This window comes from Lutjanus erythropterus, chromosome 1, assembly GCF_056507025.1.
Source record: "Lutjanus erythropterus isolate fLutEry1 chromosome 1, fLutEry1.hap2, whole genome shotgun sequence".
Taxonomy (NCBI): Eukaryota; Metazoa; Chordata; class Actinopteri; order Lutjaniformes; family Lutjanidae; genus Lutjanus; species Lutjanus erythropterus.
In genome coordinates this window covers 31,507,953-31,534,963 of record NC_139317.1, presented here as the reverse complement: position 1 = coordinate 31,534,963, position 27,011 = coordinate 31,507,953, and the positions used below count along the sequence as shown (strand labels likewise).

The window sequence follows — 27,011 nt, the reverse complement described above, 5'->3', positions numbered from 1 at the left end:
GGGTCTTTAAAAGGGCTACAAACAGAATTTTTACACACTATTATTGATAATATTCTTTGGTAAACTACAGCAGTATTTGTAATACCCCCCCATATCTACTGTGCCATCTACAAATTAGTAGGGCTGTTACAAACAATTCTCATACCCAATTTAATTAAATGTTCTGTTCTCCAAACTTATAACATTTGGGTTGATAGCTTAATTGTAGCTGTAATAGTTATTAACAATTAAAACATTCTCTAGATACTTGTAAACATTTGACAAGCAACAAAATGGTACAGCAGTTTATCTGCTAAATTAATGATATGAGAGGGTAATTAGGAAGGTTGAGTCCTCTCATAACACACTTACAGTGACTTGACCAATTAGCAGTTGTTGTGACAGGTCCTCCAATGTTAATAACCTTAAATAATTCAGGTTTTTCAAAATCATATGCACATAAGGAGATTATGCTAATGAAACAATGGTGTACACTGCAGTGTGTAACAAGGAGTCTGTGAGAGGAACATATTTGACCAGAGCCCACTCAGTCTACCTGATCGTGTTTTAAAGCATGTGTCACTGTTTGTATTTTAACAATGTTTTATCCTGCTGCAGTGTCTTTGATACATATTTAACTTTCCTACCAAGCACTTATTTTTGGTCATTTTTTCAGGGGTGACAGGAGTCTTTTGGAGGAGATGCATTAGGTAAGATTAAACTGAGATGCAGTTCTGCATTATGTGTCAACTTCTTCTCGTCATAAGTCTGTAATTAACAGTGTACTTTCTTTAGTTGCCTGTTTACATTTTGAAAATTTGAAAGTTTTAAAGGGCTTTGAACATTATGATGGAAGTATATGGTGGCCATTCCCATGATCTGTTATGTCTCATAAGTTGTAGTAGCTGTTTTTAGGTTGATGCCACTATTGCACAGATTTGGTGCACAATTTAATTGGTTTTGTTTCCACAAAAATCCCCCACAAAATACCATATTAATATATATTTGCCCCAAACTGCATGGGATTTAGCATGAAGTGGGCATGTCCGTAAAGGAGATACTCTTGGGTACCCTTAGAACCCATTTTCATTCAGATATCTCTTGATTCCACCAACTTCCCAACAAGCTAGCATGACATGTTTGGCAGCAAAGGATTCCTTAGTCTTCTAATTTCATATGATTAATAATCTTCACCCCGAGCCCCCAACAGCCTCTGAAATACAGTAATTGCAGCCAGAGGATGTGGACATCCCCACAGAGTTGAATAGGTTTTTAAATTGGTTAAAATGAAATATTCACAAGAGTCAATTAAACTGAGAGCAGTTAAGGAAATACTAACTTTTATTTTTGCTATTTTCATTCAAATGACAACACCTGCATTTGGCAATAACTTCCTCCATATCAAGTTTACAAAAGTGTCTGTAAACATTAAAGTGCAAAGAATTTGCTTGCCATTTAGGGCACATATCTTTTTAAAGGTTCATGCTACAAGCACTCCAATCTAGTCTAATGTGAAGAATCCAGTCAACTTACCTTTTCATTTCATCCACACAAATATACCCTACAAACATTTTTTCAACAAGTAAAACAAAAATGCTATTCAATAAAGTTTGATGATGGTTTCAAATCAAACAAAAAAATAAGTGACAGAAAGGCAAAGGTATAAAACAATTGGCTGTTTGTATAGTTAAGCCAGTCTTATGTACCCTGTGGCTGTTTGAACAAAGAACAGCATGACGGATGTTTAAAGTTGATCATACAAATTAAAAGAAACAAAACAACAAGAAAAATGCATTAGAAAACACTCCTTTAACTGCTTGAAATTCCAAGAACAGAGAGAACAGTGTCTTGGTTTGCAACACTGTTCAGAATTTAAGTTTTTGTTCAGTATAGGCTTGAATGGCCCCTTGCTGGTTTTAATTCATGTAAAGTTCAGTGCATTTAGGACCTATTCAAAGTGAGAATTCCTGATGAAGAATGTGTCCAAGAACACATTAGACTCCCTCTTACTGGGTGTTACAGTCTTTGTTGTGCTATATCAGGGCAATTCTGATCTCAAAAATCCATCAAGGAGGAATGGGGGAGTTTGGACAATATGGCAAAGGGCCTAAGAGTTCTTATTGTCATTTCTACTACTGACTTCTGAACACATCAAGTCAAGGAGCATCAGTGTTAGCTGGAAGCTAAGGCTGAAGCTTGCTCTCGATTGGCTAAGATTTGATTTACACAGCGACAGAAAAATCTCATCTTATGTGGTCCTTCTCATGAGGTTTGACCTGCCACAAGACGTCAGATAAACGCCAATCATGGTGGCAGTAAAAAGAGAAAAGACTTCTGTTTCTGTGTAAATGTAGCTTATGTATCAGGCATGTGGCCCAGAGGTGTGTCAGCTGGTCCCAGGAGCCGGTACTTCTCCTCCAGGGACGGCTCAGTGGTGCTGCCCTGCAGGTGGATCAGTGGCTTGGTCTGCAGAAGCACACAGCCCCTCCCCCGGCCTCTCCTCTCCTCCTGGTTCCTTCGGTTAAAGATATTTATTCTGTTGTCCAGCTCCGGGCTGGCCTTTTCTGAGCCAGTTGGGCTGGGGAGTTTAAGGTTGACAGGGTCCACTGCCAGGCCCTTTTGAGCAAGGCAGGAGTCCTCAGAGAGGGAGGAGAGTAGCTCCTGCACCACCATGCTGGGGTCCCTGCAGGGGTCCTGGCCTGAGAAGGTAGGAGGGCAGCAGCGATGGGAGCTGTAGCTCAGACTGAGGTCCTGAGCTGTGCTGCTGCTGCAGTCTGTCATTGATGAACCCGGGGTGTGGCTACTCAGGCTGAGGGGGCGGGCCGTCAGGCTGCCACTGGACCGTGACATGCTGGTTGAGGCATCACTTACAGCGCTGCCCACCCGCTCCATAGCAAGCATCGGGTTTGACTGGATGGGGTTCGGACTGGTGGGGAGGTGAATGTCAATGGCTGCCGTAGTGATGATGCGGGCACCTAAGCCTGAAGCTCCAGCATCTTGAAAGACATTGTATGAATTCAGAGAAAGTCGGACAACTCAAATAAAATAACAGTGTATGAAATCCATACTGGCAAAACTTTAAAATCTGTGAATGAACCACTATCTGAGGTCTAAGGTCTGAGATATGTACTCCTAATTTTGGCAAAATGTGACAGTAAATTCTATAATATTATGCAAAGACCAACATGAGAGCAGAATTACAATTTCTGTATGGCAAAAGCCAGGGCAAATGAGAAGTTGTAAAATTTTGAGTTTATGTTTAAATAAACACTTAAAATATAAGATTTCCATCACTCCTATATATAATATGTGACCAAACCAATGAAGTTTGCCTCATGACCTATGACTTAACATCCTCATAACCACTCAAAAAGACCTTTGAGTAGCTGCTTTACTTTATTTTATTCACATGAACATGGAGTGGTCTATAATGAAGTCATTGTTCATAGTCACTTACCACTGCTTGCTTCACTGTAGTACTGGCTGATGTAGTTGTTCATGTCATCACGTACAACTGGATCTGAGTTAAAAAAAAAAAAATAAAAAAAAAAAAAATAAATATATATATATATATATATATGTATCAAAAATATTTAAGCTAAAATAGTTGTTAATAACAACACCTAAATGAATTGCTATAGTGTGTTTGTTAAATTTACTGTATATAAACTAAATTAAGCATTTATCAAGATTATTTAAGAAATCATTCATTTTTTTACACAACAGGCCTCTCTCTTCATTACTCTTTAATATATCTTTGCAGATATAGAAGCACAAACTACAGGGGGAAAAGCACAGGGCAAAATAAAACAGACAAAAAACACATACAAACAATTCAATACACTATAATTATAAGCAAGGATACCCATGAGTGATTAAACCTGTTAACAGATTGGTTAAAATGTGGCAAATCCTTCTGCATCAGTAAATATTAAGTCCTGGGGAAAAAAAAACTTCTCCTAAAATACCTCCATACATTCAATTCTGGTCTTCTATTCAGCTTCACTACCACTTCATGATATAAGACTAATCTGTCCACACATTAAAAGTTATGTGTTCCTGTAATATTTTTATGTTCTGCCATCCAGTTTCAGTCTTCCAGTCCATGTACTTTATATAAATATGAATAATATGCCAAATATATATGTTTTCGCTGTTATTACTATTACTACATTGTTATGGAAGTTTGACTGCACTTTCTGGTAAATTAAATTTTGGGTGTGTATGAATACAGAGTGGACTATAAATTGTACATATAGAGTAAGAAGTGACTTGTCAATCAGGGTTTAATATAATGTGTTTGATATATATATGTATACTATCAATACCGATACTCTGTGTTGCGGTGATTGGATTTCACACCTTTCTGTCTGTAAGTACTAAAGTCCATTTCAGGGTTAACATCTCAAACTAGTCCAAATGGAAAATATCTCTTATGTTTACAACATATTATTGACATAAGTGACTTCTGCCCCAGGCCACAGGTGCTTTATTGGCAAGTGGTCAGGATCACGCACTGCTACGCTGTGCATTAGCTGCACCCTAGTGCACCAGAAATAAAACTGGGACATGGACAGGGTGGGGTTGGTTTCAGCCAAGAGAGAAATGGGGGGGGGTCTCTTTGTTCAAGCACAGATCCCTCCAGTCTAGTGGGCCTCAGCGTGCGTGGTGAATGGCCGTGATCTGCTATGCTCTTCTGTTCGCTTGATTGGTCTTGAGCTCACTGTCCGCTGGCTGAGTGCGAACCCAGAGTACCCTGAGTGCTAGCCCCTGTCCCCTGGGACATGCTGCAGACTCTGATGGGTAATTTCATTTATTTTTCAGTCTAAAATATTAATCCCTGAGCCACCCCTGGAGAGGAAGCATTGCACTCACTCAAACAAGACTGGGACAATCACTCCACAATTAATAACACATGAGTCTGAAGAAAAAAGAATGGGCTGTCCAGCATACATAAAGTACTCCCCACTTCTGTCTGTGACAGTCAGGTTACCAGGCTGTCATCTGTCTGTGGAAAAAGAGAGGTGACATGCTGACGTCCTTATAGTTCAAATCTAAACTATACTTCTGATGAGTGAATATCAGTTCTACACCCCAGATGAAGTGGTTTAAGACTAGACCTCAGGAAGATCAGCAACCACTGCAGCTTAGATACTAACTAAGTGAATTGGCCATTACTGTTTAGATTTTAAAAATACTTTGAGAAGAGAATAGTTTCCCAGATTGTGAGATTTATATGCCACATCGGCTCTTTATCCATGCCTATGGCACAGCTCCAGGAATAGCAATGTAATTAGTGGTTTCTAGTGAAATTTCCCAAGCACTTTTGGATGGACTGCTATCAAAATTTTCTTTCATGCCTCTCTTAGGATGGATTGCAGTAACTCCTCTGACTTTTCATCTTGCTTCATCATCAGGCCAAAACTTTGTCTAGTACTTCGGTTTAAAAATCAGAACTTTAAAAATGAATAGCACTCCCATCAGCCTTGGCTGTACTTTGTCTTTAGTGCTAACTAGCAAATGTTAGCATGCTAATTAACATGCTCAATTAAGACGGTGAACATGGTAAACATTGTACCGGCTTAAATTAACATGTTAGCATTGTCATTGTGAGTATTAGTGATGCAGACACTACAGTTAATTCACAGATCAGGTGTGCCAGGCCATAAAAATTAACATTCTGATTAAAGATACTTTAAAGGAATAAAGTGTGATAAAACAGCATAATGAAGTACTGTAGTGCTGCAGAGATGTTCTGGCCTACAAATTTTGTTCTCCAGATGTAAGAAAACATGTTTGTTTGGGACAGACCCCAACAAATGTCTCACCATCATTTTATTTTTATTTTTTTTCAGTAAAAATACAAAATGTGATGCAAAAATGATTTTTCCCACCAATAGTAAATAATATTTCAATTGAAGTATCTGTCAGAATAATCACAAGATGATTTCATTTTACCACATTGTGCAGCCCTAAATATGACTTGCAGTAGTAGTAGTAGTAGTAGTAGTAGTAGTAGTAGTAGTAGTAGTAAAACACTCTCTCACAACCTGAAAATTAATGCATCTAAGACAAAAGCCTGTGGTATACGATATATCTTATTTGAATACACACCATGCCAGGTGCAGTGTTTTCGTGAGAAACAAGCAGTTTCCTTTTTTGAAATATGTAAAATTAAGTTTCAAAATCATGAAACTGTGGGGCTGATTTGGACTGAGAGAGTCACTGAAGATACATTCATAAATACTTAAGTACTACACAGTTTCAGTCTTTTCACATGTTTTCAGCAACTACTGTATGTTCTAACATGTATAATGTAATAGTGGATAAGTTTGTGGGTGGGAAATGGGGTGCATTTCCCTATTAAGAGATGTGCTGTGTGTGCATTAATCCACAAGGCACAGCAACACAGCTTCTTTGATTATTTAAGTTTACAACTACAGTTTTAGTTTTATTGCTCAAATATAAAGAATATTTGTTACAGTGGCATTACTGTCTGCCTGGAAACAAAACTGAAAGCAGACTCTCTAATCATCACAGTAAATCATTAGATTATTAGAAGAAAACACTCATACATCAATACAACCCACAATCAAGAAATCATCTGAAAAGCTTGCACTTTGGTAGGAGTGTAGGTCTCTACTTCAGAGAATACATTCAGGTCGGTGGTGGTTGGACGATTAAAGCGCACATGCAGATTCGGATGAACTCTGAGCCCATCCACACATCACTAGTCAGCATGTTAGCACTGCGCAGTTAGCATTTAACTCAAGGCACTTCTGTACTTAAGTTTTACAGGACCAACAACTCTGTAGTATCTTAGTCTGATATTTTAAAACATGTTGAGAGGCTTTTGTTTAAACAATTTTATACATGGTGCAAAATAAAAGCTAGATTTATTTGCCATTTTACAACAGAGTTAAAATTCCACTTTATGTGGGAGTTCCACATGCGCTACTCACAAATACATTTTATACAGCAATTATATACAGTAGATTGGAATGAAAATTAAGTCACAGCATTGAAAATAAATACAGTAGAGTCATTTGACATGTGCGTACCTTCCAAACATGTCTGTCTTTGTTGCAATACTTTCTCTGTAACCTCAACTCTCAGCATCTAAGAGGAACCTCTGCTGCCTCATTGATTAATGCTGATTGTCACTGGTTGTTCCTAAATTCTACATGTTTTAGTACTTTAAGGTGGCAAAAACAAAAATCTCCTGGGTCATTCATTCTTACGAAGGCCAACAGTTATTGATAGTTTGATGGCTGTCGAGGGTGAGAAGCCCATTGAGGCTGCGTGTGCAGTATTTAAAAAATACAAATAAACTTGACTTGATTTAAGTTGTCCCGACTTGACTCGAGCCCTGTGGCCTAACTGTGCATCCCAGTGACCATGTTTCTGTAAAAAGCCCCACTTGTTTCTGAGAGCCAGATTTCCCACTCTGCCCTTGGGGTAATATTGTGGCCGCCATGGAGCCTCCTGGTGCCCTATTGTGGTTTGCAGGTGAAGGGGAACAGATGTTGACAGGAGCCCACTCTCCCCTAACAAGGCCCAATGCACAGAGCACTCTGTACCTGAAATAGCCCAAGTGGTCTGGGCTGGCTAAGCTGGCCTCGCCACAAGGGGGGAGGTAAGAGAGATAGTTGGGGCATGACAGAAGCCCATGCAAGCTGACGTAGTGTCAGAGAACATGCTTGTTTTCTCCAGGATTCACCAGATCCTAAAAGCTTTTTTGCCCTCGTATTGATCCCAGAGCGCCTGCGGTCAGATGGGTGTTGTGTGCGAGCGTGGAGGGCCTAAGAGGCTGGCCCCGAAGACGCTCCAGGGCTACTGCTCCAGATTAACTGTACACTGCTCTGGCATCCGGTTCACCTGATGTTACACCGTTAGAGACTTTTTGTTCCACATAATTATGTACATAGTTTATGCTGCACCTCTCTGCCAGTTTGTCAAGCTGCTTTCTCAAGCAAACACTGCACCTGGCATGGTGTGTATTCAAATAAGATATATCTTATGCCACAGGCTTTTGTCTTACTTGCATCCACTTTCAGTTTGTGAAATAGTGTTTTACTATTACATTATGCCTACTGCATTTACCTTACTGCAAGTCATATTTAGGCCCGCACAATGTGGTAAAATGAAATCATATTGTGATTATTCTGACAGATATTGCAATTGAAATATTATTTCCTGTTAGTGGGAATAATCATTTTTGCATCACATTTTTTAACTGAAAAAAAAAGATTCAAATGATGATTCTGTGACATTTGTTAGGATCTGTACAAAACATTTTTTTTTCTTACATCTGGAGAACATGTGGCAGAATTTGTGGGCCAGGGTATCTCTGCAGCCATACAATACTTATAAAGCTGTTTTGTCACACATTTTTCCTTTGTCAATAAAGTGCAGCTTATTTCACTTGACCATATTTCATTTTTCATTATATTTCCATTAATTGTGCAGCACTAGTCATATTGGAATCAAAACTGGTATCAGCGGAATTATAGATTTAGAAATTCAGTTTTATTTATTATATTCTTTACAGTTCAGCTGTATAGTGTGTATGCTTTATTTCACAGTTTAAAATTCTGGGTTACATGATGAACTTCCAGAAACCAACTGATATGGTAAAAGCAGTTTCACCAGAACAGTTTAGGGGCCCATAAATAAGTGTCCCTAAAAATTCAGCTTTAGGGCGCCCCTATAGCTCAGTCGGTAGGGCGTGCGCACCATGTATTGAGGCTGTTAGTCCTCTGCAGCGGCCGCCGGTTTGAATCCCGCCTGTGGCTCATTTGCTGCGTGTCATCCCCTGTCTCTTCACCCCCCTTTCCTGTCATACCTTCAGCTGTCACTGTCAATAAAGGCAAAAATGCCCAAAAAATAACCTTAAAAAAAAAAAAAAAAAAAAATTTAGCTTTAGAAAACTGTACCATACCTGCAGTGACATGAGGCTCCCTGGGGTTTCTCTGGCCGCCCTCATCGTCAGACTCCCCAGGAGTCAAGCCTTCTACAACCTGAAAACTCCTGCCCTGTTTGCCCCATACGTGGTGGATCTGCATGGCAGCTTCACGTTCTGCTGCAATGTCCAGGTCCTGCTGGGCCAGATGTGCCCTCAGCTGCCTGATCTCAAACTGTAGACAGTTGGTGTGAATGCATACAATAGGAGAGAAAAGTAGAAGATCGGAACAGAAAAAGTAGAAATGGATTTTAAAAAGATGAGTGACGAGGACAAAAAAGGATGGGTATAAGGGAAAGGAAAGACAGAAGGAGAAGGAAACAGAAAAGAAGGATGAAAAGGAGAGAGAGAGAGAGAGAGAACAAAGAAGGAAGGAGTGTCACCATCCCAGATAAAGCTCCCAAAAAGTGTTTAATTCCTTTGGCTTGGTATCAGTTTTGATATTTTCTCAAATCTGACAGATGATATTAAAAAACAAAGATTAATTACTGATCAGCTGTTTTCAGCATAATTATTGCATTATCTAATTATGTATTGGATACTTTGTAAACTTCACGTATGTACAGCTGAGATGTCTCTGTATTGATTTCAAGTTTCTGTAGCAACCACTTCTACAAAATATACATGCAGGGAGAAAGTGTTTTTCTTCTTCCAGCAGAAACCTTCCAGAAATACTTCCAGTCAAATCATGTTCTGACTAAGGTCATTCATTAATTCATCTAATGCTCATTCAAACACTGACTTTAAAACTATTGCTTACATTTATGAAGATGAGTTTGATTAACAAGAATTAAGAATTTTTGAAATGATAATTTTCTGCTAATTTTCTTCATGATAATTTATTAAGTCTTCTTTTTTCTGTATGAGATCATCAGCATGTGTGGTCTGCAATGATCATGATGAAATGCGTGGAACAACTGGACCTGTTTGTGAGGTATTGCTGCCCTCCTCTGGTGGTAGATGAACTGACAGTTTCTTACATGACTCCAAAAGTAATGTGGCCACTTTATTTCAAAGACTAGATAGTTATATGACCATAAGTTAACTATAAATTAGTGAGTGAGACACTTCTACTGTTGTATTTTTACTACTGGCACACAATAATAATAATAAGTATACAGTATTTATTCATGACCATGTCAAAGCTGACTTTAAATCTGTATTCTGTTCACTTTCTCTTTTGCGTATGATGCACCCATCACCAGGTTAAAACTTGGCTGTAAATGTTTTGCATTGTGTCGACCATCAGGCAGGACAGAGGCTGTGGATAGTTTGTTGTGTGTGGTGCATGGAGGCTTATATGCTGCTCTTGTGACAATGTAACTCCAGTTTGAGTGGATATTTTTCATTCCTCCTGTTATCTTACAAGCTAATTTTGTGGACATGTATGGACATGGTCTTAAATCAAAGGTGTTTTGTTACTCACAGCCTGTTCCTGGCAGATCTGAGTGAGACGCTCCAGCTGCTCTTCTCTCACAGCCTTGGTCTTCTCACACTGCTGGATCTCTAATTCCATCTCAACTTTGACTTGTAGCACATAAGCTTACATGGAAGCAGAGAGAAAAATACAGTTTAAAACAAAAACTACAACTACATAATTAAATGGTCTAAAAAGGATTACCAGGTCAACGGTCAGACCGCTTAACAGAAGTGATTTTATTTCCTAAACCAAAATCACAACTGACATCTTGGGTATACAACATTTGGATATACTCAAGTCAAAGTCCTGTAACCCTCGTTAGATAATAAAACAATGGCGGTGTCATTGTGGTACATGATGGACAGGCCTCAGTTTGACATCTATGTGTATTTGTATGATATATTGGAAACAAAAAATGATGAAAACTCTGCAATACAAAAAACAGACAATAAGTTTCTATTGCAGTGCAAATACTATTGTGCTTTTAGTCACTTTAGGGGACTATTGACATTTGCATTTTCTAACTTTCACTGAGCAGAAGCATTTCCTGAACTGTCCTTATCGTAGTTCAGATAATTTATGTTTCAAGAAAGTAACAATGTCTTCTTGGGGTGGTACACAACAACATTTGGATGTATGTGGCAGACTGTAAAATCCAAGAAGAAGGGTTAGATCAAAGTTTAAAATAGTACAATCAGTAAAAACTGAAAACAATGAGCCTTAAGACTGTGGACATGAAGAAACGTGCTGCATTCATATGATTCTCAAACACTACATTGTTTATCAAAATTGAAATATTTCTAGTTGTATAGTATTGGTGGTCACATGATCGTCTGAGCTTCATAATCTTGTTCCTGGATGACAGTCTTCATTCACACAAGCAGTGTGTCTCACATGACCTTTTTCCTACTACAGAGTTGTACTGAAGTGTTGCCAGCTTTCTTTGGCCAGCCTTCAATCACACTTGCCTTTTTTCTTGTGACCTCTCTCATTGATTTCATCAACTCTCATCATCTCTTACCAATATTTCTCTTCACACAGAACTGCAGCTGATCACTTGATTATTTATCTGTATATTTATTTATTTAGTTAGTTATTATATATTAAAATATAGGATGTGTAATGCAACAAAATATGATCAATCACTTGAATCACTTGCTACTTAATCACTTCAATCAGTAACTCCACCTCTCACAAATCTGACTGTTCATTTTATTTATACACGACACACTTTCTGGAGCCAGATGGGAGGGTGCACCTAAAAAAAGGACAGTGAGTGTAAATTTGGATACCTGTTGTCATCACAGGTGGCAGACAGTCAGTCCCTCACACCTCTCTGTGAACACATTTGTAAGGCAGCCACACAATATCACACATACTGTGTATCTTGATGGGGAATGTTGCTATGGGCAACATAAAGAGGTGCAACATAATCAGTAATTATACTTGTCCAATACCAATATTTCTGTTGTTGTTGTTGTGATTGTAGATCTGAAATATTATGAGACTCAATTGGCGGCTTTGTCACAACACTGAGAGGAGGAGAATGAAAAGCTTTCTGGTACTGAGGTGGGGGGGGGGCACACAGCCATCGCCACATGCTCCTTGTATCTATTTATAGTCATGCTGGCACACACACACACACATTTGCAAAAGTGGGGACGTCAGAAGGGGTCAGTGCAGTCAGAATTCAAACAGGCATGAAAAGCTCAATCACAGGTTCATCATTCAACCCCACAGTGTGCAAAAATTCTGCTCCTGCACATTGTATGTGTATCAGTATGTGTGTGTGTGTATATGTGTGTGTGTGTGTGTGTGTGTGTGTGTGTGTGTGTGTGTGTGTGTGTGTGTGTGTGTGTGTGTGTGTGTGTGTGTGTGTGTTACAGCATTACTTACAGCTGCTGGCAGCCCATGAATAACAGTGTAATTTACACCAAGACTGATCGTAGAACATCACAGAGGCCAACACGAGGCTCTGCTCCACTCTCTTCTCTCACCTGGATTCAAGTGTTTCACTGCTCAAACACACTTGTGTCACTTTAGTCACACCGACCCATGAATTCCTTTCCCTGCATTTTAAACAGATGTAGACTGACTTTGCATGGATCAGTTTTTTTTTCTGTCTGTGAGTATTGTGCCATTTTGTATATTGCCTCAGACACATTTCTCATCATCATTTATTTATTCACCATTTAATATTGGCAAATGGTGAATTACTAAACTATGTTACATTGGCAAATGCAATAGTCTCGCATGACCACCACAGCACTCTGCACTGGAAAAAGGTCATCAATACCGTTCTGCTAGAGGGGAAAAAATTACTCTGGCTTTTTAGCTTTTCTTTAAACTAATCACAGTTGTCTTGAGTGGTGTTTAGCCCAGGATACAGTGACCGTTCCCCTGCACAACAGTGTCAGGAGAGAACTTGTTTTGGTGGAATATTTGCATGTGAGGAAGTGAATCCAGGCATTAAAATGGCTAGATACTCGCAAAACAAAAGGTCACAGCTGCTAGCTTGGTTATGTTTATATCCTTAGTAGGTGCTTGTGTGCCATTTTAAGCCTGTTGGTTGCATACTGAAAAAATAAACATATATATTTTAATCCAGGCAGGAATCATCATTTGTTCTCACGCACAGGCTGAAGCAGGTCTAAATTTGTTCTCCGAGTAGGAATAAATTCAGGTAAGTGAATGAGGCCCTTTGTTTTTATACATTTTGGTAGAAACTGTGGAACAAAGAATGAGTTCTGAAGTCAGTGTTGAAGAAGGAAAAGAAGACATTTAACTTTTCAGTATTTTTTAATCAAAATTTTCTACATGTGTGAGAGGCTGATATTTCCTACCATATCACTCTGCTAATGAGTGCTACCTCAGTTTTCTAGTCCTTATAAATTCTGCTGCAGTTCACTCCTCTGTATTTCCACTGACTCCCCTCGGACTGACACAAACACTGCCACTATTATATGTCAAGGTAATTTTGTGAGAGACTCAATCCCTCTCCTGCGATAACTGAGCCGGTCCTTCAGCTGTACATTTATTGGTTTGCGTGTGATTTTTTTCCCTCTGAGGTGTGTTGCCGCCTGCTTAGCAAGGAAACTCAATCACTCACAAAAATCAAAGCCAACAGGTCGAGGTGTACAGCAGGAAAATCTCAAGTTCATTCTGTGGAAACCAACACTGTAGCTGCATGTTAAGAAGCAGGAAATATGCTCCTGCTGAACGTGTTTCACCGGAGTAAATCAATGATGTTGAAAGCTGAATCATACTGATTCCTGAAATTATTAATCATGACATGCTCATTTATGTTTAAGGATCTGAACTAAAGCCATCAAGAAAAGACAGACATTTCTATGTAGGACCTTCCTGTATGTACAAAAGCAATGTGTAAGAAGAATATAATTCTGAATAAATAAAGACTGGATGCTTCCATCTAAATATTAAAATAACCATCCATTTTTAATGTAGGGGAGAGCTGGTACAAAAGCAAACTCAGAGCCCGAACATGTGTGATATGCTGAACTTTGCCACATACAGTACAGCACACAACACTAACAAGAACTGTCAGATTTCTCATGACTATCACAAAGTTTTACCCAAAAGGCTGTTTTGGACTGCTGTAAGTTCACCTGAGTGGTAATTTTTTTTGTTTAAAAAAATTGTGTTTATTGTGTAATATATCACAGTTATGGCCATTCAACAGATTATCTTGTATTTCAACACATCATGACGTTTGCCTTGCCAGAATTCTTCAGTGGAGAAATAAGTTGGTGTTGGTGTAAAAGTTTGACAAAATTAAAAAATGTAGATTGAAAATAAATCTTAAAGCTACTGCAAGGAACTTATTGTGTTGATTTCGGAGGCCTCAGTGATCAAAGGTGGTTGTGTTTCCACTGTAATAACCGCGAAATATAACAGCTAACGTAAAAGTATCTAAATAAAATTCTCCTTCTGTGTCTTTTTTAAATGGCTGCTATTCACTGTAACTTTGTCTGGGAAAATGTAAACACAGGTTCATTTCACCTGAATTCCACTTAAAGCCAAATTACACCAAAGTCCCTCCACATTTGTTCAAAATAGCACCTGCTACTGATAGAGCACACTTGAGTTGTTGATCACATTTATTTGAGAAGTGTTACTTTCATACCAGCTATCCTGTGCATCCCTCATTGAGGATGAGTAATTGCAACACAGCAACTGTCAATTTTAAAGGAACAGTTCTGCATTTTTGGAAATATGTGTATCTATTTTCTGGCAGATAGTTAAATCAGATACAGTAGACTACAGTATAAGGTTTAGATTGTTGCACAACCCCCCTTGTTTTTATATTTCTTGTTTTGTATGGATTAAACAAGATATAACATGTTAATTAGTGAGCTTTAGAAGTGCTAGTAGGCTAGCATATAGTGGCTATCTAGGAATTTCTATGTAGATGACTATATAGTGAGCTCACTAGAAGAAGATAAAACACTCCTGGACACTACTATCTGGGCTTTAATTATGTCATCACCGCTGTTTTTCTTTTATTGCAATGCATTATGGTATATAGTGCTTGGTTACTGACCAGCAGTTGTACACTACTTTTCAGGATGCATTGTGTGATACTTTGATTCTGTTATATAGGGTATTATAATTATCACTATACATTCAGACAGCACCACAAAATGGTAAACTCATTATGTAGTCTCTATAGTGAGTAATGAGTGATTTTGGACATGGCTCCTGTTTCCACAGTCAGTGTGACCACCTGCTGGCTGTAGCTTCTTTAACTCCAGAAAACAAACAAAACTGTTGTTTTATGGGAAATATTAGGGAAAACAACCCTTTACTCTTCCACTGTCTCACTGCAGCTGATCATGTATGCAGTCAGAGACCTGTGGTGAGGGTGACCTCCAAACAGATATCGAACCAGTCAGCATTAGCATAGGGGAGAACAACCACTATATTCATTATGGCCTCTCTGAATCTACTTAACCAGGCCCGTACAATCAATAAAAGTTAGAGTAGCGGAGTGGCAGCAATTTACCATGAGGGTTGATCAATAGCTATATTGTTCTGAATAGTAAATAATTTGTATAATCATGGAGAGAATGGGGTCATTTAGCTCTTTCAAGGCGAGCTGATTTTTATGCATCTGTGGAGCCCCAGTGAGTTAAGAAAGAATGGGTATTTCCTTCAGTCACTCCACAAAATTAATCGGTTTCACATGCAAGCTACTCAATAAGACAACTGTGATTGATACAAGGTTTTTGCCTGCCTCACCATCAATGATCCTCTTGACCCTCCAAATGCGTAGAGTGATGATGAGGCTGATGGCGTCCCAGGGGCTGCTGGGCCCATTGGCCACCGTGGAGGCCACCATGGGGGCCAGGGACAGCACGATGACAGCACCATCAAACACCTGAGTGGGTCATACATATAAGAACAGATAAAATTCAAACATGTGCAAATGCTTGTGCTTACTATAGGCTCCTGCCAGCATCCAGCCCCGACCTCATAGGCTGGGCCCACATGTTAAGTTCATTCATGTATGCATGTACAGTATGTTTCTTTATAGTAATAGTGGGGAAATGTCTTATTATTTATTTGCTGAGACAATTGATACTACTCACATGTCTGTTAAGTTATATATGAAGCTACTGAAAGATGGACGTTGTTACTTTTGGACAGCAACAAAAGTCTTTATGCTAAGCTAAGCTAACTAGCTGTGTCGCTGTAGTTTCATATTTACTGTACACTTATGTGTGGTATAGATATTCTCGTCTAAGTCTCAGCAAGAAAGCAAATAAGTGCATTTCCCAAAATGGTGAACCAGTGAACACTTTTCAGTTTTGAAGTGGTGTGTGTAAAACCGTCATTACACTGGCATATACATGTCACCACACCTGTCATGAACATGAAGGAGTAGCTGCAAGTGACATGTCTCGCTGCCTTCTCGTCTCTGTTGAGAATTGACCAGCGTAGTACTGAGCTCTCAGCACTTTTGCCCAGGCCCTGTCGTACAGCTAGCAAGCTGACTCTGGCTGGACTGAACATGGCAGACACAGCCCTCAAGACTGACAATGACCAGTTTAACAACAGAGAATAGAGTGCCGGTGTGGTTTTCTTGCTGGGTTTGACTCCTGGCAACCCAGAGCTAGGTCAGCTAATTAAGCAGTGAGCTCCATAGCTAACTAGTTAATGCCAGCTATAGATAACATCAGATAGTGCTACTTAAGCAAGAAGTAAACTAGCTGACCCCTATCTTTCCATTAGGTAACTGTGAGCTAAATCACCTTGGTACTGTACTCTGCTGTCAAAATGGCCTTCTCATATTTAATGACATCTTTATGCTAAGTGTATTTCTTTACTGGAAGTCAAGGAAAATATTCATGACACACATATAATGGTCTCATAATGGCTAGTGTCAAAACCAACCACATATGAAAGTTTAATGTGGTGTCAAAACATAAACTAAACTGTTTATTTAAATTTAATAATGAGAGATTTCAAATAATGTCAACTTTGTATTAAAATTACATATATAATTAACTGAATGACACATAATGACATCAGTCATAAACATTAATAAAAAGTCCTTCATGTTCATGACAGGTGTTGACATGGTTATGACAGTATAATGACAGTCTTATGCACAGCCCTTCAAATGAAGTGTTACCAGTGAACCTTTTCTACAACTACAAAGTGTAAACTCTGGTTTGAAAAGAAATCAAAGATATGTAGGCATAATATTGGAACAGGTGGTTCAACTGAAAATAATATCTTACACTGACAGAAACTGAAAACTGGTCATCAGTGTCTGCCAATAAACACAGAACACCGACACTCACCTCAACTTTATTCTCTATGTAGTCCCAGATCCCGAGCACTACAATCCTGAAGACAGTCTAATAAGATCGAGGGAGAGAGAGAAAGAAACGAATGCATTAAAATAGACGGGTGAGGGAGTATGCTAATACATATAAAAAGCTCTTGTGATATTCTTAGTCTTTTGAGTTGTCATCACATCCGACATCCTTTGTCAAGATGTGTGAAGACAGACTGAAAACTGAGAACAGGCCTGTGTGGTGCAGTTTTTTTCCTTAAATACCTTTTTTCCCAAATAGGATAATAACTATGCTAAAATATGTGCCACTGGGTCCCTTAAAATAGCCCAAAATAAAAAAGACTAACTATATTTGCTTTGTGTAGAATATGTTGCATCTACAAAATAGTAAATACATGCAAATACACACACACACACACACACACACACACACACGCACACACACTGATTTGCATTTGACACATCATAGAAACACCACAAAGAAAAAGAAAGCATTTCTTCAAGAACAGCTAGTTATGGCCTGTTTCCTGATCTTTGACCTACAAAAAGACAACACAACACTTGTAATCCGATCACCTATCAAATTCAACATTGTGCTCTGTAAATGCTCTTGGTCGTGTGAGACCCTTTGTTGAGCAGGGCCATTGATTCACACTCCAATTAGCATGGGGTGTCATGTACAAGCGGTGCTGCTAATCCATCATCTGGAGCACATGTTGGACAACAGTGCTGGTGTCAAGTGAGACGGCCAGGGACTCCGCCCACATGTTAGAATCCTGTTTTCTTATTGGTGCGAAGGGACTGGTTGGGCGATATGCTACATCTATCCAACACCATTCCCAGATGACGCTTCCTCTGTGATGTCAGTGGGGCGAGGTGTTTGGATGGATCGTATCACCGTAACCCCATCCCCACTGCTCATTAAGCTCAGCTTTAATTATTGCTCCTGCTGGCTCACTGGTAATTAATGTTTGGTTTAGGGCATTGGGGCTGAGGCTGTCAGGGTAATTGGTTTGCACTGGAGTGGAGGCCTGTGGGCCAAATTCTCCCCTCTCCATTTTGTTTTTCACCACTCCACAGTGATGATAAGACATTATTTTATCAAATAATGGTTCAAATTTTATTAAGACTAATTACAATTATGGTTCAAATGATAGACTTTTTACTGGCTATCCAGCCTCAAGGTAGCATTTCTTCCTTAGTAGGCACATACTCTAGTCCTGTAGGCCTGTACATGGTTCACATTGATGTAGATAGGATTTAATCTATAGTTAAAGAAATGTAGTTTTCGATTTAATTCAATTATGAAAACTGTGAACAGTAGGGCTAAATATATAAAAAGAATATTAAAAAAAAACACTTCAAACTCCATTTAGGAACTGCACCATACCGTTAGGCCCAGAACAAAAGTATCAGGGGATTGTGGCAACATGGACCTTTGCTCTTGTTCTCTCACCTGGCTCTAGTGCTCACCAGAATGAGCACCAGAGCCAGAGCCAGGCTAGTGGGCAAATGAACCAGGCTCAGCAGCCACCAAAGTCACTGTTGCACTGCTGCTAACTGTGCTGTAGCTACCATTAGCTAGTTAGCTCAGTTAGCAGTCTTAGTACCGGCTGAGGCCAGATTTATGACAGGGAATACGGTACCAAGGTGATTTACAGCAGGTCTGATCCAGGCTCTGCCTCCAGGGACGACAGATTTGTAGCAAGTTAATTTCATTTTTTTTTTTTTTTTTATGTTGTGTTTTGACTAAACCAGGTTATAGTGTATTGACATAAATGAACAAAATGTTCAGCCTCCTTGCTGTTTTTTTTCCAATACATTCAGAATGACTAGTTGATAACTACTAGTTGATTAGGAAAATCTTTAGTCGGGGCAGTGACCATATAGCATCATACAGGAGACCAAGAGCAAGTATGTGGGAAATAACAGAAATTTGAGGAAGACAACTATATGAAGAAAGATTTTAAGATTTAAAAAAAAAAAAAAAAACAGTGGTGGTACCAAAAATAAGGTTTTATGGACAACAATAAATATGTCTTACCTCTGAAAAGAAGAGTGACAGGATGATAAGGCTGATCCAGTGGATAATGCTGGCAAACTGGAAAGCATTGGAAACTGTTCAGAGAAAAAAATGGGAAAATATTAACTCGGAAAACAATGACATGAGATCGCAAATTATTTCAAGTTAAGAGATAAAACCAAAAAAGTAATAACTGTCAAAATTTCTTTGTGTATTGAAGTCGGTATCTTCTAAAAGCATGTGCCATGTGGGGCAAATATAATTCTTTATATTCTGATTTTGAGAAGGTCCAGCACAAATATTTTTTTTCTCTTGTGCCTGAATGCATTTTGAATTTTTATCCATAGCACTCATCTCTGTAATACTCTGTACATTCTCATTGTGCTTCTTCCACTCATTCACCAACCTGTATCTACTCATGTCCTACACCACTAATCTCTCTCTGCACTCTTCCACTCACTCCCACCTTATTGCCCACTCCTCTATTTGTCTTGCAGGACAGGCAGCAGATGAAGCACTAGATTACAACAGGTCTGAAGTGACTAAAGTCCTGCAGTCCCCGCAGCAAGACTCAGGTGTCATCAGAGCTGGACACCGGCCAGAAATCGATGGGGATGTGTGCCTGCTGCCATTGACAAGAGACTTGGTTCATTATCACCTTTCTCCATCACAACCATTTACCATCCAACACCGCCAGCTCCTCTGTGACTGGCAGGACTGCCCTCACAGCAGAGGTGGAAAGACTGGACACTAAACACATACACATGACTATTCCGATGATTTCCACAACACTGACAAGTAATGGATCTTCAGACATGAATCTTTGTAAATTGTCAAGGACAAAGTCTCATTTATGTAGATTATTTGAGTGTGTAATTCTTAGTCTAAAGATTATTACTGACACAGTATTCAGTACTTTAATTTATATACAGCCCTGTTAGATTCCCTTATCCACCAACATTAACACATACAAGGCAAGTGGTGGAAAAAGTATTCAGACACTTTAACATATACATAGAACTTTCATATTTTGCTGATTCTGGAGGCCCTGTGGGCCAAAACCACAAAATATAACAAAAAATATCTGAATAAAAAATTTGGCTAAGATACTCATAGTAGCCTTTTGCCAGGGAAAACGTAAAAACAGGCTTGTCTCATTTGCTTATGTAGGTCATATAGATGCAGTATAAAGTAAATGTAAATATTTAATTGACACTGTTTCGTAACCAGTTCAAAACATCTTGTAGTACATTTAAGTAAAAGTAAAGAGGCAACAATTTAAAAATACTCAATAACAACTTAAGATTCTGCATTCAAAATGCCAGTTTAAGTGGTATGTAATTTATTTTTGGCATCAATGGGCAGAAGTTCCATAATATTTTTTAAGCATAATTTTAATTCAAGTGGTCTGAGAGAAAACTAGACTCCTGTTCCCTCCTGTTTTGTTTTTGTTTTCTCTTGAAACACACTTTCTTTTACCTTTATTTGAATGAAACCATCTGAGAGGTTTAGAGAGGAACTATCTGGTTGAGCTTCTAACAACTCTGACATCTAAAATATGACAGGCCTCCAAGGAGGCACTAAATATTTAACAATATATTGCATTTTATAAGGTTATCACCTTTATAGTTTCATGTGAAATCATAATTAGTTACTAGGCTTGTAAAATAAATGCAGTGGAGTAAAAAGAACAATACTGCCCTCTGAACTGTAGTGGAGTAGAAAGACAGAAAGCAACATAAAATGAAAAAAAAAAACTCAAGTTAAATGCAAGTGCCTCAAAATCGTATTTAAAAGTAGAATTTGTACGATTTTTCAGTTGCTGTTTAAGATGTACCAAAAAGATAGTTGATGGGTGATTCTCATTCACAAGGTACAAGCAGAGGGCGGGATCTGTGGAGCGCCCACACACTTCTGGTGGGTCGTGTGTGATGATGATTATTTTGGTATTTTTCTTTTGGGGGAAATTCTGAATAGTACACCTTAAAGTACAGTATGAGTAAATGCACATAGTTACTTTCGGTTGACACAAGGGGAGGTAGCAAGCTGCACACAGAGAGACACACAGCTGAGACCTGAAACCAAGACCTTTTTACTGTGATGTGCTCTCCCTTATGTCTTATTATGTTGACCGTGCTGAAGGATAATCTCTAAACTTTGTGTCTTTATTAGGAGTTTGAGAATGATCAGTGTACTAGAGCAATTATACAAGTAATAATAACACAGATATCTGGGGTTTTTTTTAAAGAAACTCCCTCTCTCGCTCTCTCTGACCCTGTCTGCAGGTAGGTCACAGTGCAGGAACAGCACCAGTGGAGTTAATAAGGAAGTGGTGGGTGGATGCTCAAGGACAGTACGGCATTTAACTCTCCACTGCTCCAGTGGAGCCGCTAGTGTGTGTTGCACTAGATGCCTCCCAGGTGTTCCATGAACGTCACACAGTGTATTGCTGCAGAAGAATATGCATGCTCAGCAAACCTTCCCTTGACAAAAATATAAAGGTTAAAATAGGAGAAATAAACAAATAAGCCTCCAGGCAGGCACACTATTTACATTGTAGGAGTTTGGTGTCTATGAGCAGCTCCAGAGACAGGAAGAGCACCACCAGGATGACACAGGCCACCAAGATACAGTTGAAGCCAGCGCTGAGCAGACAGACCTGCCACAGGGCCACTCGACGGCCGCAGCAGGGCTTCAGCCAGTTGGACCTGAGGAGAGACAACACAAAAAATGAGGTAAGTAGATTTGTATCAGTAATGATTATTCCATGCAATTTCTAGACTACATAATACACAAAAGAAAGAGACACAAAAGAGTAATCTCTTATTTTAACACTAGAACAGCCAGAATGTCATAGCTGCTAGAGCTGCCATAAGAGCTCATTTTGATCATTTAATTCCAAAATCCATAATCTCTCATAACAAGGGTAACCCTCACATTTTAGATTAATCATAACAAGAAATACATGGATTTTATAAAATGCTAAAACATTTTATTTGAAGATCTACAAAGAATTTCCTTTTAACTGTCACAGAAAATAATCATGGCCTATAAGAAAGGGCTGAAAACAGGTGGATCTAAAAGATAAAACCATACAGAAGTGAAAATTTTCTGAATTTCCAGCAGGTGTCAGTGGGTTTTTTATCAATAGGTTTACATCTTCTCCTGGCACAGCTCCCATTTTGGTGTGTGCAGCTGCAGTGGTTGCTTGTTATCTTTGTCATTTTTGTGTATTTTCTTTAAACTGTACATAATATAAAACAAAAAAACAAACACTGGACAAATTGCTATTTGTAGTAAATAATGGTTCTTTCTGTGAAAATAGCAAGTTTATAGGTACTGACACAAAAAGGTTACAACCGTCCCTGGTCTCCCCTACTTTACGTTCCTCAAATAATTCTGCCATGTTAGTTGCTTAGCAACCAAGATGCATCTCAGACAACATAAAACATTAACAATATTACCACAGCAATTTCCATGTGGTCAATATGACTGGGTCTGACCAAAATAGGTACAAATGATCACATTTTCTTCTGACTTTTGTGTGATTTATATAAAAACATTTAAATGAAATAAGGAAACTTTTAGGAAAAGTCAGCATGTGTTTTCTTAATTCATCACAGTTAGTGCACACATAAATTTGAAAATTGTCAAAATGACCGTCTTGGCCATTCCAGTGTTAAACAAGAAAATATTTCATCTTTGGTTGCCTTAAATGGAATTATCTGAGGACAATGTACTACCTTTAAACACAAATATATCGGTTAATTGCTGTATCTATGCTTGAGTTGATTCTTAGTTTGGGAGCAGTGCTGAACAATATTTCAGTGGTTTGATCTCGCCATTTGAACTCCCTGACATGGCCAACAGAGGGCAGTAGTTTACATTTATGAAAGGGGATGTCTGTTTAATCCAGGCAAAGTTTGGTGGTGATAGCAAGAGCAAAGGAAGCATGGTCAGAGACAGCATTGACAGAGACAGGGACAGTGAAGCTCTGTGAACTGGTGACTTGACCATCAGTTGTAGGTGTGACTGGAATATTGATGGACTCCTTTTTACATGGCGATGAAGGGAGTCACTGTAGAGGATGCTGCTTAGAAGAAAGGGTTTCAGCAAAATTAGGGGCCTGAGACACAAGTCAAAGAGATATAAACTGAAATGTAAATGGAATTCACTTCTACTGCCAATTTGAGAATTGTTTGTGAATCTATGGAGTAAAACATCCAGTACATAAATTAGAAATTCACAGTCTCCTGTGTGGAGGAAAATCAGGCCTTTAACTGAGATAATATGCTCCAGAGAAAATAGGTGAACATTTTTAAGATCTGAAAAAACAAAAGCTCTGTTTTGCCAGGTACGAATCCAGCATTTAGGTCATTACGGTGTCTGGCAAGATGACTCAATGCTATTTTGAAATAGTGGCTAGTCTTGCAGACCAGCTACTACAAGGGCTGACAGTAGGAGATGAGAGAAACAATACCTCTCACCAGCTCTCCAGCTGGAGTGGAAAGTTGGCTCTGCCCACTACCTTTCCCTTCTCCCCATGCACTGGCATGGAGGAGACAGACGTTGGCAGAGCATTTCTCTCCTCTGATCATGTCTTCATTCCTTGGCATGATGCTAATATGAGCTGCGACGGTGGCAAAATGGCTCAGTTTTCACTGAGGCTTCAAAACTGATTAAACTGCATTCATTATGGAAGAATTTGGACATTTTATCTGTTTTAATACCAGTTATAGCTGATTAAACCACATCACAATGAAGATATGTGCTATCTTTGAAATTAGTTTTAAAAGAGCTGTATTTGACTGAACCGACAGTGGATTTGAATCATTTACAAAACAGGAATTAAACAAATTAAATAGATAGTTTGGATTATTTTAATAGCGAAACTAAGCAATACACTGCTGTGGACACAGTCAGCAGCAAATGTATTTAACGTCTATTTTAAGAGTATGCTGTTGTTGGCATTAGTCTTTTTCAACAGAGAACTTCCATCATATAAGCCAAATATCACTTTCCAAAAACACCAGACTCCTTTTGCAAAAACAGAAATTTTACTTCGCAGGACATGGGAGTTGTTGAACTACCACCGCCTCAACTGATAAGTTTGTTTATGTTATTGTGTGACTTCAGTGAATTTGAACTATGCTTTAAAAACACAGAATCACACAATAACACAAAGAAAACAGATTGAGGCTGTTCTAGATTAGCAACTCCTATGTTCGGTGAAGTAACTCTGCTTCTCCAAAGTTGGGGTATGCCAACTACTACCTACTGTACTTAATACACTGGCTATCTATATTTACCTATACAACCCCACTTCAACCCCTGCAACCCCAGTTTAGAAAATCACAGCTGTGAAATGACAGATTGAAATATATCCGTTTACTTCTACAGCGGATTGTGTGAATGTCTATTCCGTAGATAAAATGATATGGGGTAAGAATATCTTGGCTGGCTCCCAGTACAAGCACATGACTACAAACAGACCAAGAGCATTTACTGTGGTTGATTCAGTGCTGTTGCAAAACTATCCCTGGGGGGAGAGGGCTGTTTTACGTGTCACCTCCTCATCTCTGACATATTAACTTGTGCTCAATAAGTGGAAGAGGCCACACATGTGTCTTTTTTTTTTTACTTCACGTGTGGCTATTTGGCTATTTGATAAAGGAGAACTGAATTTTCACACAACCTCCACAACAGATCGTCAGTCTAAGCTGAATATACCTTAATTGAATAATGGAGACAACTAATGATTTTAGCATAATTCTCTTCCCTATTCCTTAACCAGAATTCTAGACAAAATCTTACCACTTTATATGTGTTTAAGGCCCTGGATGGCACTTTATTTTACAGTACACTAATACATTGTAACAAGTAGTACTTTTTATTAAATAAGACAAAAACTAGAAATAATATGTTCTTTATTATACAGTAGTTATATCGTAATTAGACAGCATGAAGAAAATATTTCCAGTTTTTGTCTAATTTGATACAAAGTACAGCTTGTTACATCTTATTAGTGTGCTGTAAATTAAAGTGCAACAAAATTCTGATCCTAATAAAAGACCCTTCATGAAGACACAGGACATCACTGAAGAATAAACTACACAAGAGCAGAATAGGCACATTTTTATAAATTTCTCCTTATGATTTTCCCACAGAGAAACACATTTACTGTATGTAGCAATAAGGTAAATGTTCTCAGCAGCTGTTGGGTTGATCACTCCACTCTCCCATTGGTTTATCAGAGCAAAGTATTCGTTCAAAGGCTGGCACGGGCAGAGCCACAAGCCTGTAAACAATGCACAGCTAATCTAATAAAGGTGTAATCATGCTGATAGCAATCATCTTCTTGGCTTTGGGTGGGGTGGCACAAATGTGTGAGCTCCAGATGGTGTAGAATCTGCTCCACCAGAGTCTCGGCGAGACTCTGTGGATGCCAGGTATCGTGTCGTTCTGAGAACCAGCCTACATGTCAACCTATATATAGTGTATAAATAAAATCAACATATGACTATATAAATTAATACGAATGCTGCATGATATGGTAAAAAAATCATATTGTGATTATTCTGAGACATTATGATGTGATTTGTTTCATAGTTAGTGGGAATGATAATTTTTGCATCACAATTTTGTATTTCCACTGAAAAAAAATTTAAACCATGGTGATGTGACATTTGTTGGGGTCTGTATCAAGCGAACATGTTTTATTATATCTGAAGAACAATATTTGCAGGCCAGGGCATCTCTGCAGCATTATACCTCTTATAATGCTGTTTTGTAACACATTTTTCTGTTATCAAAAACAGAGAAGAAGATAACAAAAGTATATTTTGTTATATTTTGCCATCGTTTACATCATCATCTGACATGATGAACAGAAGAAGAACAAGAAGAAGAAATTTTGGACATATTCTTGAACTAATATTAAACTTTATTCATCTTAATTTAATTTTTTTTATTTGAATTTAATTTTATCTTAATCTTTATTAATATAAATTTTTAAATTAATTATTAATTTATACTTGATTTCACGAAGGTAACGTGAGTTTGTTGTGTAGTTCTACTGAGTAAACCCATAAAATCTATAACTTTACGAACCATGCTCAACTTCAGAGATCTTGTCATGGCATATGTGCAAGGACCAACTGACCACTGTTCATAACTACAATCTTTTTTTTAGTGTCCAGTCACATATTGTCAATATTAATTTCAACAACAAATCAGCAGCAGTTCATTTCTCATGCATGCCAGCCACAGCCTACAGCATATGTTCCCAAACTTAAAGGAACTTGAAAGTCAAGCAAACACAAACTGTTTTATTACATCCCTGATTCAGTTTGTTTGCCACAAAAAAAATGTTAATAAGATGTGAGGCATTTGTGAAAATCTATTTTTTAACCAAATTAAAACAGGCTTTGAGAACTCAATCAAAGCGGTCATTGCAGACGACAGTATAAGAGAACTTAATAAAACATTTAAATAAAAGGATGGCACTATTATTTTACTGGGAGACTGAAAATACTCTGAAAAGTTTTTGTTCATGAGGCCATTAAACAAGAAACATAAATCATTGTGTTTTCTAAGATTAGTTTGTACGATTTAGGGGCACAGTGAGCTTGCAGATTGGCTCGTCTCACTCTCCCCTTCCAAACACGGAGGAGAACCAGAAACTAGGGTGGGCACAAAACTCACACAAAAAGTGAAAGGTCGTATCTGCAGCCAGTGTTTGGTTTGTCTTTTCTGGGAAACTGTAGAAACATGCCAGTGCAACATGGTGGCTTCTGTTGAAAAG

The 27,011-nt window shown here is 38.5% G+C and overlaps 1 protein-coding gene across 1 annotated transcript in view; it reads right to left on the bottom strand.

Moving 5' to 3' along the window:
- Nucleotides 1-1,309: 1,309 nt before the first annotated feature.
- The window catches only part of LOC146333125 (transmembrane protein 266-like), a 65,195-nt gene continuing 39,493 nt past the window's right edge, over nt 1,310-27,011 (bottom strand). The window contains exons 4-11 of the mRNA XM_084724702.1: nt 21,761-21,915; nt 19,229-19,302; nt 17,189-17,245; nt 15,621-15,759; nt 10,368-10,483; nt 8,921-9,116; nt 3,437-3,499; nt 1,310-2,975 (exon numbers count right to left, since the gene is read on the bottom strand). Coding sequence (XP_084580828.1) covers nt 2,335-2,975; nt 3,437-3,499; nt 8,921-9,116; nt 10,368-10,483; nt 15,621-15,759; nt 17,189-17,245; nt 19,229-19,302; nt 21,761-21,915 — 1,441 coding nt within the window. The 3' untranslated portion in view covers nt 1,310-2,334. The remainder of the gene's footprint in view (nt 2,976-3,436; nt 3,500-8,920; nt 9,117-10,367; nt 10,484-15,620; nt 15,760-17,188; nt 17,246-19,228; nt 19,303-21,760; nt 21,916-27,011) is intronic.